The 15361-nt window shown below is 53.5% G+C and overlaps 1 protein-coding gene across 1 annotated transcript in view; it reads left to right on the top strand.

Moving 5' to 3' along the window:
- Positions 1-10928: 10928 nt before the first annotated feature.
- Positions 10929-15361, top strand: part of UCK2 (uridine-cytidine kinase 2) — a 10109-nt gene continuing 5676 nt past the window's right edge. Inside the window, exons 1-2 of the mRNA XM_017729637.1 lie at positions 10929-11703; positions 11853-11995. Coding sequence (XP_017585126.1) covers positions 11675-11703; positions 11853-11995 — 172 coding nt within the window. The 5' untranslated portion in view covers positions 10929-11674. The remainder of the gene's footprint in view (positions 11704-11852; positions 11996-15361) is intronic.

Raw genomic sequence — 15361 nt, 5'->3', positions numbered from 1 at the left:
GGGGGACAGCGGGCAGAGCTGGGGGCTGCGCGGAGCAAGGTGGCCCTAGCTTGGCTGGGGTAGAGGCGGCATCCCCCCTCCAGAATCATTCCCGTAGCTGTGGTCAGTGCTTTCCCCGTCCCCGTTCACCTGCACCGACCCTAGGGGCTGCCCACCGCGCAAGGCACCTCGGGGGCAATACAATTTTTTAATTTCCCCCCCACCCCACAATGGTGTCGGTCGTGCATGGGGGTGCCCTTCTCCGCCCAACTTTAGGGTAGCAGGAGCGGGAATTCTGCAGCAAATGCTGACTCACAGCGGCAGGACCTCCTGGCTGCTCTGGCGGGAGGGGCTGGCCCTTGGCAGGGGCAGGTGGGAGCGGAGCGGGGCGAGGGCTGCGGGGACGGGGCAGCCGCCCGCCTGGGCAATGCGGGTGTTTCCGGCAGGCTGCTACACCCAAACTGCAGCGCAGGGCAGCCTTACGGCTTTTCAGCGTTTTATTTCTGTTGTTTCATACAGTGTGTCTGTCTGTATTTGTTTAACCTCGCTAGGTCACTTTCTTTCTTAACAGGAAAAGAAAATTGCTTGCTTTTTTTTTTTTTTTCTCCTTCTTAAGAGCAGTAAAACCAGCTCCACAGCTCATCAGCGCTCGTATGCAGGGCAGCACATTCTACCTGTGTTTTTAAGAGGCGTTTTGGAGAGGATGAATAGATTTGGAAGTAGCTATACCTGTGAAATATTTCTTGTGAAGGAAACTGAATGTGGGCTGGCACAGGAGAAGGATGAGCCCTAAGTCTCTGGGCTGATCTGTATTTGGAGGGGGATCCCTTTTTCTCTTGAAGAATGGCATAGCCCAACTGCTGTACCTCAGCCCAGTGTTTTAAGCATGTCTCTGAGTACCCTATTGATTCTTGGACTGCTGTTGCTGCTGCAAGGGGGAAAAATCCAGCTATAACAGGAGAGGGATGGTGAGAGAGGATGCAATCTTCTCTAGTGGGAACCAAAGCTGGATTGTTCTTGCAGTACAGCTCCTGGTGACTCAAACATGCTGGGTTTGTCTGTTCTCTGATGCGTGGGTCTGCCTCTCTGTAGTTGTCCCAATAACATCGTGTCTGGTGCTGCTGAACTGTTACGTCCCTGAACACTCTGTCTCAGGCTCACAAGGTAAAAGCAGTGATTGCAGTACAATACACCACAGTGGTTCTCAACTTCAAAGTGAAAATGCTTAAGAGCAGCAGGCTGCCTTAGGAAAAAAAGAGGAAAATGGTCCTTTCTAGCAAGGGAGATGTACTAACTAGCTTTTCCTGTTTCTCAGCTTTGATTTTCCCTCCTCCAGTGACTGCTGGCTGCAGAAAAACCTCTGTGCAATGCTGCTCATTGAAGGGACTCCAGCAGATCACTACAAAGTTGGTGGGAAAAGGCTGCAAGAAATACGCTAGCAAAAAACCCCAAGTAACAGAAAGAAAGGACCTGGGACTTGTGCCTACAGCCCCTCAGATTCAGGTTTGGTGAAGCTGCAAGGCAGGGGTGTGGGGGGCTGTCCCTCACCTGACTGGTGACAGTGCCCTGTGCCGGGTGCCACAGCACGCTCCAGGAAAGCAGCAGTGGGGCTGATGCGGTTTGCTTAGCTAAGGGCTTGCCTGCAGCCAAAATCTAGTCCAGGCGCTACTGTGCCCATGTGCTGGCTCTGGGTGAAAACTGAATGCTAGCAGGAAAGTAAAGCAGGCACCTTTCCCACTGGGAAAGTGACAAATCCATCTGACTCGCCTTGACACCAATTGAGGGTTGTTGTCGCAACACACCCCTTTGGCAGCACACCAGCCCAAAGATAATGGAGGGAATTTGCCTTCCAAGGCCCCCCCCGCCCCCCCCAGCTCCTCCCACTGCTGCTTTTGGGTCTGACATAGGGATAATAGGCTCCACAGTCCCCTCCATCCCTCTTGCTGTACCAGCACAGTCAGGCTCTGGAAGGATGGGATCGTGTTTCGCAGCTTGCCACAACTTATGTCTTGTGTCCTGTGGTGCCCTGGGGAAGCTGCTGTTGGAAGTGGCTGGCCTTCCCAAAGAGCTGGGGCGTTCTTGGCTGATGTTCCTTAAAGGCAAATCTGTGAGAACTCAAGTTCAAAGGCTGAGTGCTCTTCCCTAGTGAGCGAAAGAGGCTTGAGCAACTTTGGCCACTCAAATAGGGGTAGAATCCTGAGTGCTTTCTTGGGTTTTGGCTCTGGAATGAAATGTGGACTGTGTTGGGAGCACAACTGAGGAGCCACAGAGGTCCTGGGGAGTCTGGGGTGCTGCAGCCTGTGCAAGGGCAGTGCAAGCTGCACGGTGGCTGTTTTGAGTCAGCTCAGCTGGGACAGGCTCTTCAAAAAAGCTTGCTGTCCCCTAAAATCCAAGCACTGTGTGGCCTGGGCAAAGGTTGCTGCAGTTTCCTGGGGTGGAGATGAGTTGGCATTAAGACCCCCATCCTGTGTCAAACCTGAAGAGGACTGCAGCTGCCTCATTTCCTCAGAGGGATTCCCAAGGCTGGTTGTTGCATTTTTTTTTTTATCCTATCTGTTCTCAAGTGTTCTGCTAGAGTTCTTGTTTCCCTCTTACACCCATGGCCTTTGCGCTAACAGCTTCTTCCCTTGCTCCTGCAAGAGATTCCTGACTACCAAGGGCTCTGCAGCGTACAAGGCAGGCAGCCAGGCTGTGGGCTGGAGGAAAGGTCAGCAAACTGATGGCTGAGATGAGCTGGGAACTGCTGGGATACCTCCTTTAAGTTCTTCTGTGTCCTCACTTCAGCTTAGCTGCTGGGACCTTGCAGCTCTGCCAGCAGTGCTGAAGCAGCTTGCTCCCAGCAGTAGTGGTGGCATCTGGTGCTGGTGTGGCTGCAGGGGTGGGGAGAGCTCTTTAAGCTCAGGCTGAAGCATTAATTGTTGTCCCCACGTGAAGTGAAGTGCTGATTGCTGCCTTCCAACAGGAGCTTGTAAGAAAAGACAGATTTTTAAAGGGCTGATTGCTTTGGTTGGCTGCTCATCCCTCAAATTATAGTGGGAGCTGAATATGGTTGCTGCTGCAGCCCTGTAGTTATATCATTTGGGTCTTGAGTTAGCACATCAAGTTCCCAATGTCTGTTTGAACATACAGCCTCAGAGCTTCCGGCCTGCAGAGCACCAAGATTGCAGCCTGTGTTCAGCCAGGTGTGCTCTTCACTTATTCCACTGGGCACTTTGAACACTGGGAAGGCTGGCTGAGGCTGGAATTGCCCAGCCAGGGTGGAACAGCCAGTGCTGGCCCCCAGGAAAGGAATGGTCTGAGCCTCATGAAGCAGTTCCATCTCTGCGTGGAACTTCTTTTGTGACAGAGCTCTGTTGTCTACCACAGCAAGGGCTGAGGTCCCCCACAGCAGCCTGGGGGTCACTGCCAAAATGTCATCACCTAGATGGCTGGCAAAGAAGCCCAGAGGAGATCTGGGAATGTCTCCCCCACAGAAGTGGGACTAACAGGAATTGCAGCCCTGTGCCAGTTCAACTCCATTTCCTGGTGACGTTCATTCATGGCTGGCAGGAGCCCTGCATCACAAGGTCTGACTTGTTCAACACTGGTGTCAACGTGTGCTAGAGACTTGTCAAACTTTCTAGTAGAACGTTGTTTTGTGCCAGCCCCAGTCAGACTGATCCATAGGACATTTTGATGGGTCAGCCGTTTCCTGTTACTGATAGAATATGTGCTCATTGTGGAGCCTGCTTACCAAAGTCCTGTGGGCTCAGCCAGCTCTGGGCTGTGGAGTTTGCAGCATAGGCTCGAGAAAAATATCCTGTGCCTAAAACCAGAGGATTGGGAGGGATTGTGTTAAAGGGTTTGTTTTCCTCCCTGCATGTAATCTGTGTTTAGAGCCTCTGTGTGTGCCTGTTTATGCTCCAGCCTGGGATTGCTGATCACATGCACCGTGTTCCAGGGTGAGTCAATAGAAACCTGGCTATCCCACTCCTGCACTGGCTGGCCTGTGGCTCACAAAGGGAAAGTCAGGGATGGTGAACCTGCCTGGGAATGCTCTGGGTGGAGGCCCTGGCTTTTGGTTCAAGAACAGTAAATTTCCAGTCCCAGTGTTGCCATACATATGTGCTCCCATTAGGACTGGAAAGGATGGTGTGGGTCATGAACTGGCTGTCTGTAGTCACAGGCAGACATTTGATAGATGCTCTGGGACCCTTCCCAGTTTGATGTCTGTTCTGTGTGTCATCCCAGTCCAAGCACTTCCTGGTACTTTATAATTACCATAACCTTCAGGAACAGACCAACATCTGTAACTCGTGTGCTGCAGGAGATAAGCTGGACTTAAGGGCAGCATGCTATAGAGGACAGCAGAGAAATTAAACTAATAAATACAGTTGTTCTTTATGTTTGATCTGAGAGAAAATCCTGTCAGACCACAAAACTGGAGACTGTTTTATCCGCAAAGGTATGATGAGGACACCCCAACCAGGCTGCTGCAGATGCAAAGCCATCGCTAGCTCCTGCCAAGCCTGCTCACAATCAGATCCTGCAGGAAGGGCGTTATGGCAGTGGTGTCCCTGGAGATAACCTCTGGGCTCCTCTCCCAGGTGGGATGTGACTGCTGCAGCCTGTCCTTGTTCCTGGTTGTGTTGTGGGCCAAGGGCATTGCTCTGTTGGGGAGGACTGTCCTCATGAGCAGCAGCTTGGCTTGGGGCGAGCAGCCTGCTGTGGTGGCAGGAGGCTGTGCCTCTTCCCACACTGGAGCCCAGCATGTGCCTCTCCTTTTGTTTGGCACAACCCTTTTCCTTCTCCTGAGGGATCTGACAGCTTCAGTGTTTCTTTAGGGCTGGAATCACTGGATCTGGCTAAGTCATTTTTACTGAGTGTCTCATCTAGAGTCCCTGGGAAAATGGGAGGTCCTCCGTGCAGTTGGAATGGGAACTTGAACATCCCTCTGCAGTGCCAGGTTCCTTGGGGATGGACAGACTGCTCTCAGCATGTGGGTTTTAGCATATCCATCTGCACAGGGCTTAGGAGTTCCTGCTAGCCCAGGACAGGCCTTGCCTTCCAGGGGCAGAAGCACTGCCACAGCAAACCTGGGGCTGGAAGCATCTGCTGTGCATCTGCCGTGTCCTGCCTGGCCCCTTCTCATGGTGGTTCCTGGTGGTTGACTGTGGCACTGTCCATCAGCTCTCTCCTTAATACCCATCAGAAGTTGTAATTCACTGTCTGATCAAAGCTACTCAAGAGGGATTGTGGGATAATCTGCATAATAATGTCAGGGAATTAGTCAACTGCTGAAGAATATCTGAGCAGCTGGCTATAGGCTATGAATGAATGTGACTTAAATATGTAATTAATATGTTCCAAGTAAATGTCAGGGGTAGGCCTCCAAACACCCATCTGTTGAGTTTCTTCCCCTGTGTACCACCTCTCTCCTTTCGGAAGAATATGTTGGATTTCTTTCCCAGGTACCCTCTGCATCTTCCCAGCAGAATAAAGCTGTACTTCTTCCTTGAACACTGGCTGTTTGTGTGCTTGGTTCAGAGGAGGAGTCCTGCAAGGGGAGCTGCAGCCACTTCTCTTTGGGAATAACCTCTTGCTTGCGTGGTACTGTGCTGATACCTTCCTCTCCACAAGCTGTGAGGTGTGGGTTGGTTTGCACAGCTTTCCCAGGGAGTAGCTCAAGCACAATGCCTGGGGGAGTGCAGCTCCGGGGGTTTGCTCCAACCTGGAGCTGAGTTCCCCTCACTGCAGTGTGGGGGAAGTCATGACCAATGGCAGGAGCCAGGGTCCCTCCCTCCCTGCCTGCATGCTTGGAAAGTCCTGCTTCAGTTCCATGTGGCTACCATGGGAAAGGCCTGCTTGGCAACCATGGAGGCTCAGAGGCTGCTGGGTCCTGGCTATATTTAGTTTCAACCAAGTTCTGGAGGAGGGGAAGACTTTTGCTTGAGAAAGCATTCTGTTGCTGGGAGTTCGCTGCAGCTCACTGTCAGTGTTCACTTTGGTTTGTGGCAAGGCATGCATGGATTAGGTGGATATGGAGAAGAGGCTGAGCAGAGACAAGGAGCTCTGGCACAGCTCTCATATTCTTCCAGATGAATTGTGTCATGTAAGGCATAGCTAGTAATGGGGCTCAAATCCTAGAGCTTGTGTACTGGGATCACATCACCTTTCTCAAATCATCCTCTGTGCTCCTGGGTTTCTTGTCGAAGAAACAATTGTCTTCTTCCCTGGGAGAAGCAGTTAGGAATTGGCAAAAGAAGGAATCTGAGCCCAGGCTGCCCTTTCAAGTGGGTGCTAAGTGCATGTTGTCAGCATGTGTCCCCTGCATCCAGACTGGTGCACGTAGGCACAGTACTTTGGAGTCATGCTCTGTTCTTGCTCTTACTGGACATCCGTGGTCTCCCCAAAACCTCGCTGTGCTAATTTCCAGTTATTTGTGGCTCTTTCACAGTCACACATATATGCTGTGCTGCTTTGGGAGAAAAGGGTTTAAGCAGGGAGTATGTCATTTATTTGGGGGGACACTTCCTGAGGCTGGGAGTTTCTGTTCCCATTGTGTTGGGGAGTTTCCAAGCTCTGTCTTTCTGGTTTTTCTTCCTTCTTGACAGTGGGTGTTTATCAACCAAGGGCAAAAACTGCCTGGCCGGCTGTAGGAGTTGTTCAGATTGGCATCAGGGACTGCCCCTCGTGAGACATTGTTTCTATCACAAATGATAGTGGGAAAAGGAAAAACCTTCTCTTGGACCTTGCTGAGGTTCACTGCCCTACTAAGGGAAGCTGAACACAGCCCTGGAATGGGCTAAGGCAAGCTGAACATGCCCTGTCCCCATGTCCTGCTGCACTTAATGCAGGTATAATATGTGAGCAGTGCCTGGCCCACACCTGCAGGACCAAGGTGACATGTGTGTCTCTTCCCAGAGCTGGGAGGTGACATCCCTGCTCACCCAGGCAGTATGGTATGCTGAAACTGAGATTGCTCCTCAGAGCAGGATGTCCTTGTGGTTGTCTTTCTCCACTACTTCTGCCAGCTCTCCAGAGCCCACCAGGGAAAAGGGAGAGTCCATAGTGTCTGCCAGGTTGCTTTTTGCAAGAGGTGCCATCCGCCCCAGAGCCCTGGATGGCAAATGCAGCTGGAATACAATCTGTTCCTCATCTAGAAACCTGGAGGGGAGGACGTGTTCCTGTCTCCAGCTGTGCTTTGGGGTACTTTCTCCTTGGGCTTTTTTCACTAGCGGGTGTCTCAAATTGTGAGGTGTGGAGCTAGAGGGTGATTTTCAGAGCTGGTGGAGGCTCTTCTCCACCTTCCAGAATCCATAGACCCGGGATTAGTGTGCATAAGGCAGAAGGAAGACTGGCACCATTTGTCTGATGCTCTCAAATGATTTTACTGCCAATACACATGCTGACGTCCAAGGGGAGAGTGAATGCAAATCCCTGGGTTGCTTCACTGATCCAAAGGAAAGGAGTCCCTCCCCTGGGCTGGGGAAAGCAGCTTCTGGTGCAAATCCACGTGGAACCTGGGGACCTGCCTGGGTGGCTGTGCTGAAAGGTGGTTTATTCTTAATGGCAAAGGGCCTGGGAAGTTTGGTGTCCTCAGCAGCTGTGGCCAAAGCTGAACCCTGCTGTGCTGTGTCCTGTTGCTGCACGGCAAAGTGGTGTCTGGGAGTGAGTGGGCAGGAAAAGTGGAGGAGAGGCACTGAACACACCCTGGTTTTGCAAAACTTATGGGATACAGCTGGATAAGCTGTAGGGCTGATGCAGGCCAGAGAAGGATGTGGGGAGTGGGAGAACAGAGGAAATGGAGAGTGGGCTCTGGCTTTGTCTGCATGTGCCAAAGGGCAAGTGACTGGAACGGACTTGCAGGGCTTTGTTCTGGGTGGGAGCACCTTGCTGCAGGGCAGGGCTGCCAGCATGGCTCAGAAAGCACGACTTGCCAGCTGGGAGAGGCAGGAGAAGAAGGTGGGATGCTCAGGACACCCCATCCCTGACCCAAAACCTAAATTGGTGCCCAGGCCAGCCTAGGGTGCTGTGGGTGAGCTGGAGCCAGTTCTCTCTGCAGCAGAGCTGTGTGTGAGCTTCTCCAGCCAGGCTGAGGATGACTCACAGCCCAGTGGTCACAGCCAAGTCAGGTCAGCCTGGCCTGGAGGGAAGAGATGGTCTCTGGAGACAGAAATACTGTCAAATCTTCCAGCTTCTCAGGCAAACAGCCTTGCCCTCTGCCTGCTGGGCTGACCTCCTCTGCCGGGCATGCATTCCCCTCCCTGTTCCCTCTCACCAGTGCTGTCTTCAGCTCTGCAGCTGGAGGTTGGCAACCAAGTATGGAACAGATGGTTGAGCCATCCAGGAGGTGGGAGCATGGAAAGAGCCACTGGTAGGCTGGGGTAGGGAGGTTGGGGCAAGCATGCCCCTCTTTGCAAGGCAGAGGGCTCAGCAGAGCATTTGTGGTGTCCGGGGCCAGGAGCAGCTCAGCGGGGCATTTGCAGCCAGTGTGATTCCCTTGAGTCAGAGCAGCTCACTTTGGCACCAGGAACAGCTGCTTTGCCCCAAGCAGTAGATGCCATGGGGCAGGAGCAGAGCACTCCCCAGCTGGCCTGGCCTTGGCTCTCACTGGTTGGGGCAGTGCTGGCTGCCAGGCAGTGGTACAGTTACCACCAGTGCATTGCACAGTAGCCAAGGACTCCCGTGACTAAGGAGAAGGGACTGGAGCAGGCTTTGGGATTTGTCCCCCAAGCTGTGCTCTGGGTCATGTTGCAATGGCAGCCACGCAGCCGGTGCCAGCAGAGCTGGTGCCTGCCACCCTCTCCCAGCCTGCTCCATGTGGAGTGCGAGGTGCCTGGTCCCTGTGCCACCAGCATTCAGCAGCCAGGGCCACGTGGCTCCTCAGCCACTGACCCTGAGCCTTGCTGTGCCAACAGGTACCAGGATATGCTTGCTCCTCCCAGCCCTGGCAGCTGTGGCAGAGATCCCTGATAAAGTCCCAAGGCTCTCTTCTTCATGTCTTCTCATCCTGGGCTTTGTTTGCTCTTCTCTGAGGACTCTTTCATGCTGTGGTGGGGTTTCTGTACTGGTGCCTGCCACCCTCTCCCAGGCTGCTCCATGTGGAGTGCGAGGTGCCTGGTCCCTGTGCCACCAGCATTCAGCAGCCAGGGCCACGTGGCTCCTCAGCCACTGACCCTGAGCCTTGCTGTGCCAACAGGTACCAGGATATGCTTGCTCCTCCCAGCCCTGGCAGCTGTGGCAGAGATCCCTGATAAAGTCCCAAGGCTCTCTTCTTCATGTCTTCTCATCCTGGGCTTTGTTTGCTCTTCTCTGAGGACTCTCTCATGCTGTGGTGGGGTTTCTGTACTGGACCAGAGTGGGGGGAACCAAGGCTGCTTTCTCAGGGGGAAGGCTCAGCCCTAGTGCCCCATGCAGCTCTGCTCCACAGGGAGCTGCCTGGCAGGCTGGATGGAGTGCCTGGGGCCCCTGGGCATGTGGCTGAACCCAGGCAGGAGCCAACTGTTTCTCTGCTGCCACTTCTGCCTAGAATAGGAACTGTGGGCAGGCTATAGGAGCAGAGGAGAGGGTGGCAGGCAGCAAATTTGGTGCAGCTGTCACACTAAAGGGTACCATGGGGATGCCTCTGGAGCACTTTTCCCTCAGTGGCTTTGGGCTGTGCCTTTGGGAAAACCACAGACTCTTGGCTAGAGGTCCAGCAAGCAGGAGTGGATGTTACCTGGGGACATCCTCCCTGTGCCACTTAGATGTAACTTGCTGCTGATGTGCCTCCTTTGCTATTCCTTTCCCAGTCATCAGTGTGCTCCAAGATTGTCCAGCTGCTGGGCCAGAACGAGGTGGACTATCGACAGAAGCAGGTGGTGATCGTGAGCCAAGACAGCTTCTACCGGGTGCTCACCTCAGAGCAGAAATCCAAAGCACTCAAAGGCCAGTTCAATTTTGACCACCCAGGTGAATGGAGAACAGCACTGGGGCTGCCATGCACTGTGGGGAGAGGGCTGGAGTGGGATCCCCAGCTCCAGCAGCAAAGAGCCTGCGTGGACACTGGGGCTCTGAGTCCACATGGGACAGGAGTGGGTGGCTTACTTAAGCTCTTGTGGAGCTGGATGCATCCCTGGCAGGGTGGACCACCTGTGTCCCCCCCATCTCTCTTGGGAAAGAAATGGGGTGGAGTGTCTGGAATGAGAAAGAGCAAGTTATAAACCCTCAAACTCCTTAAGACCCTCCTCTTCCTGCAAAAACATCCCCCAGTTTGAACACAGTTTTCATAGAATCATCAAATAGTTTGTGTTAGAAGGAACCTTAAAAGTCATCTTGCTCCAACACCCTTCACTAGAGCAAGCTGCAAAGGAACGAATTGGTTTTTGGTGCAGCTGAGGCCCAGAGAGATCTGGCCTGGCAGAGTCCCTGGAGCCAGCAGCTTTGTGTTCCTCCTTCAAGGAGGGAACCAGCTGTGCAGCTGCTCTGCAAAGCCTTCCACCAAGGAGACCCTGCCCTGTTACTACAACAGGGGCTCTTTGAACCATCTCCAGGCTTGATGGGGAAATTCCAGAGCTGCTGTCCCTTCATCCCCATGAGGACAATGGCCAGAGGCAGTGAGCACTGAGCAAACAGAGCCTTCTCTGTCTGGCAGGTCAGTGCTGGAACACTGCTCCAGTCTCTCCAAGGGCTGGAGCCCTGGAGGAGATGCCTTCCTGTGCCTGGGCTGTCAGCACTGCTGTACAAGGACAGTATTGATCTCTGCAGGTCACATCCCAGGCTGCTGCAGAGCCATGGAGCCCTGTGGCTCCAGGAGAGCTGGGCCTTCCCTCATCCCTGGGGAGGTGCAGGGCTTTCCTCCAAAGTCTGTGCTGTCTTTCCCCAGTGCGAGGTGCCCATGACTCTGGCTTGGGTGAAGCTCAGCATCTGGTGGGTGGAAGAGGTTGCAAAGCTGCCTCGGCTAACATTTCCTCTCTCCTCAGATGCCTTTGACAACGAGCTGATCGTGAAAACACTCAAAGAGATCACAGAAGGGAAGACGGTCCAGATTCCTGTCTATGACTTTGTCTCCCACTCCAGGTCTAACAGCCGCTCCTGCCTTGCCATGCCTCTGCTGATGCCCTGTGGCACCACACACAGCCCTGCCCTCCCCAAACTCCTGCCCTCTGCTTGGGTGCCTAACCTGCCGGCACAAAGTTTCCATCCTAACTCCTCCAGCCCCTGGGTTAGGGCATCCCAGGCAGATACAGGCACAGGCTAAGGGTCTGGAAAGCTGCGTAGCCATGCACTGACATCCAGCAACATCCAGGCATCAGCACAGTGGTGTTACGACCCCCCTTCTCTTCCCCCATCCATGCCTTCTCTCCTCATAAACTCAGTGTTTGCAGCTTTAACAAGTACTCCAGCCTCAAACACCCAGCCAGGAAAGGGGGAGGACAACAGTTCTTGCTCCTGTAACACTCCCCTTGCATGTGTTCAGCTTGTTTTTGCATGCCTGTGTTGATTGTGGGTGGTGTGGCTCTGCTCTGTTTCCCACAAAAGCACTATGCTGTCAGGGAAGTGTTGCCTGGTTCCCAGGGAAGCAGAGCTGGCTGTACAGGTTGCTGTGCATAGGCTTTGCTGGGCTTTCTGGCTTGGCACATAACACTTGTGAGCAGCAGCAGCTGGCCGAGGTAGGGGGAGAAGGACTAGTGTGCTTCCGGCTTTGCTGTTTATCCTTCCAGGAAGCGTACGTATGCCTTGGATTCCCTTCACAGTGGTGGGGTAGGTCTGCCCTCTCCTTGGTCACCCCCCTGGTGCAGCAGTGGTGTCCCAGGGTTGGAGCAGTGCTTAGGAGCACTGCTGTTTCCCCTCACCTCTCTTTTGTTCCCCACCTTCCCCCAACCCATTTTGACTGTGCTTCCCCCTGCCAGGAAAGAGGAGACGGTGACCGTGTACCCAGCTGACGTGGTACTCTTCGAAGGCATTCTGGCCTTCTACAGCCAGGAGGTGCGGGATCTCTTCCGCATGAAGCTCTTCGTGGACACGGACGCAGACACCCGACTGTCCCGCAGAGGTGAGGCAGGGACAGAAATACCCCTTAACTGATCTGGGCGGGTGGTCACAGAGGCAGGTGATGGTGACCAGGGCAGAACTGGAGTTGGCACAAAGCTGTGAAGAGCTGGTGAGCTTTTCCTCTGCAGTGCAGTGTCACTAGGGCAGCTTGTGGCAGTGGGAGAGCACCTGGCTCTGTTTCTCTTGGGATTCAGTGGGATTTTTGCTGCCTTGGCTGGGATTCCTCCTTTGATGTACGCAGCAGTGTGACTACTGAGCATGCTGTGTCCTTGTGTGGCTCTGTGGCACCAGCCCAGTGCCAGCAGCTGAGCAGCAGCTGCTGCGAGTCAGCAGATGCCAGCAGGGAAGGGTGCCGTGGGCAGGGCAAAGCATCTGGACGGTTCAGTCAGGAGGCAGTGCCTGATAGATCCATGCAGCACCTGGGGTCTGGATGTGCTCCGAGGATGGCATTTGGGCCGTGGTGTCCACCGTGGGTGGTGTAGATGGGAAGTCTGGCTGTATGTTTGTGCAACCCAGTGTGGAGCCTTTATGTGGCAGCTGGTGCTGGGGTGATGGTTTGGGGGCAAAGAGCCCTAGAAACTAGAGTATCCCTCTAGGACTCCCCGTGTCCTGCTGGCTTGGCTGTGGGTTGCCAGCTGACATGGGAGGGACATCCACTTTGCATGGCCTGCATGACTTGAGATGACCTTCATTTCAAAGAGTGGGGTCACTGATATAGCACCTCCTGGGTGACTAAAAAACCATTTGGGGACTCTTGGGGCAGAATTCACTTCTGTCTGAACTATTCCTACTCCTGCCTGGCTCTGACAGGCTCCAGAGGGTGCCTGGGGATGCAGAAGATGACTTAGAGGAGCAGTTCCTTCCAGAGCTCTGTGCTGTGATGAGGGGAGTGCGTCTCAGTGCTTCAGTCTGGGACCGTTGTGTGCATGGGACTGTTCCACTCTGCAGTGGAGCTGGTCTTGCCTGTGCTCCTGCTGTCAGGCACATCCAGAGCCTCCTCAGCTGCTGGGATGTCATCAGCACTGATTAACATCTCCTTTTTACGAATTCCTCTTGACCCTACCCACTGTTCTTGCATGACTCATCCAGGGAGGTGACAGCACAGTCATTGCAGGGAGATGTATTAGCAGGTCACAGATATGCACTTGCAGGATCCCAAAATGTGAGCCCTAATCCCTTAAACTGTGCTGTGCAAGAGCTCGGGGCCACACCTGGCCACAGGGTAGGACACTGTCATGGTGTGACCCCAGCCAGCAACTCAGCCCCATGCAGCTCCTTGTTCAACCTCCCCTGGTGGGAGAGAATCAGAAGGGTAAGAGTGAGAAAACTTGTGGGTTGAGACAAAGACAGTTTAATAAGTAAAGCAGAAGCACAAGCCAAGCAAAATGAGGAATTTTTCACCACTTCCCATGGGCAGGCAGGTGTTCAGCCATCCCCAGGAAAGCAGGGCTCCATCGTGTGTAATGGTTCATTCACTTTGAATGTCTTGCCTTCCTCCTTCTTCCCCCAAGCTTTATATCATGTATATGGTATGGAACATCCCTTGGGTCAGTTGGGGTCAGCTGTCCCAGCTGTGTCCCCTTCCCCCACTGGTGGGGTGGGGTGAGGAGCAGCAAAGGCCTTGGATCTGTGGAAGCACTGCTCAGCAATAACAAAAACATCCCTGTGTTATCAATGCTGTTTTTAGCACAACTCCAAAACACAGCCCCATACCAGCCACTGTGAAGAAAATTAACTCTATTAATAAACTCCCAACCAAATCCAGCACATTCTCCACCCCTTATTCCAAACCACTTAAATGATGCTCAGGTCCCACACTATCCAGTACATTCTCATTACCCACCACTCCTCTTCCCTTGGTCAGGAAGATATATGTGTGTAACACACATATATCAAGCCCCTATTTTATGGACCACCCCAGCAACACATCCTCCAAGTGTCCACTGAATTAATTTAATCCCCGACTTTGGACTCCATCTGTTCTGGTGGTCATTCTGGACAGGAGAAGCAGGTGGGGAGGGTGGAGTTTTTGGGTCACTGCTCACCCCACTGCTCACTCACACTGCTTCTTGTAAGGCTTGTACTTCTCCCACCCACCATCAATCACTTGCAAAAGGGCAGCTTTGCTGATTGGTGTGCTGTTGTCCCCTAGTAACTGCAGCTCATTGTTCTGCTGATAGGAATCTGGCCATTTCCCTGCCATCAGCAGTTGGTAGGACCACTGGAGCACCAAATGTGTTTACTGTATGTCTGCCTGTCCTTTCTGGGAAAGCAGAGCCTGTGTATGAGGTGCCAAAGGTATAATAATGTCCCTGGAGCATAGCTGGAGGCAGCTCTTATTAAAAGTTGGGATCTTGCATTGTGATGTGGCCCTGAGTCATCTTTCCATAGACGAAGTCCTAAAGGGTGGCACCAATTGGGTTTTCAGCTAGGCAGCAGCAGGAGATGAGGTTCCTGGAAATGCAGCTGACAGCTGAGTTAATCAGTAGTGCTGGGGTTCAGTATGTGCAACTCACACTGTACCCATCTCAGCACCTCTCCCCAGAAATTGTGCTAGCAGAGTGCAAGGGGCAAGGTCTGCCAGGTACCTCAAACAGGCATCCATGGGGATCAGGGACCTGATTCTGGCTAAGGTCCCTTGCTGCCCTGTCCTTGGCTGGTTTCCCTAAAACAGAGACCAGGTCCAGTGTCACATGCATGTTTTGGGTCCAGTTTGAGTCTGGACCCGCTGGCTTCAAAGGGGTACCGATCTGTCCTTGGGATATTTGCTTGCCCTGTAAGCAATCCCTCTGGATAGGGTGTGCAGTCTTAGCCTGGGCTGTTGGGACCTGCTGCTTTGGGGGCAGGTACAAGACAGCAGGTGTTTGACTTGTGTTTGTGTGGGGGGTGATTGTGCTGCTGTGGTGTGCCCTGGGAAGAGGCAGGAGAGCTTTGCCCTGTCAAACCTAGCCCCCGCACAGCTCACAGGCCTCCTGCACCCTGAAGTGGCCAACAAATAAGGTGTGGGACTTGGGAAACAAAAGTGTTTTAGTTTTCTTGCCTCTTTTTCTGTATTGTTTGAGCTGGGGATCACTCCTGCTCTCTGGAGAAGCTGGCTAGAGCAGCCTGGTTCCTGGAGCTGGCACCCATCCTGCTGCCAGCCCTTTTCCCCCATCACTTCCCCCATGCAGGGCTGTGAAAGGCCATGCTGTGAAGCTGCTGGCCGAGGGCAAACAGAGCCATGGGGACAGTGCCAGACCAGCAGTGTCCTGGCCCCAAGAGCACACGGGCAGTGGCTGCTGAGCAGGTCACGCAGGCTGGTAGTGCCATGCCTTGGCTCTGCCTGGGACATGGGGGAAGGCTCACTCCAAACCCAGTGGCAGGTACT

This window comes from Corvus brachyrhynchos, unplaced genomic scaffold (genome assembly GCF_000691975.1).
Source record: "Corvus brachyrhynchos isolate BGI_N302 unplaced genomic scaffold, ASM69197v1 scaffold101, whole genome shotgun sequence".
Classification (NCBI taxonomy): domain Eukaryota; kingdom Metazoa; phylum Chordata; class Aves; order Passeriformes; family Corvidae; genus Corvus; species Corvus brachyrhynchos.
The sequence above is the reverse complement of the archived record's forward strand: the minus strand, read 5'-3'. Positions and strand labels throughout refer to the sequence as shown.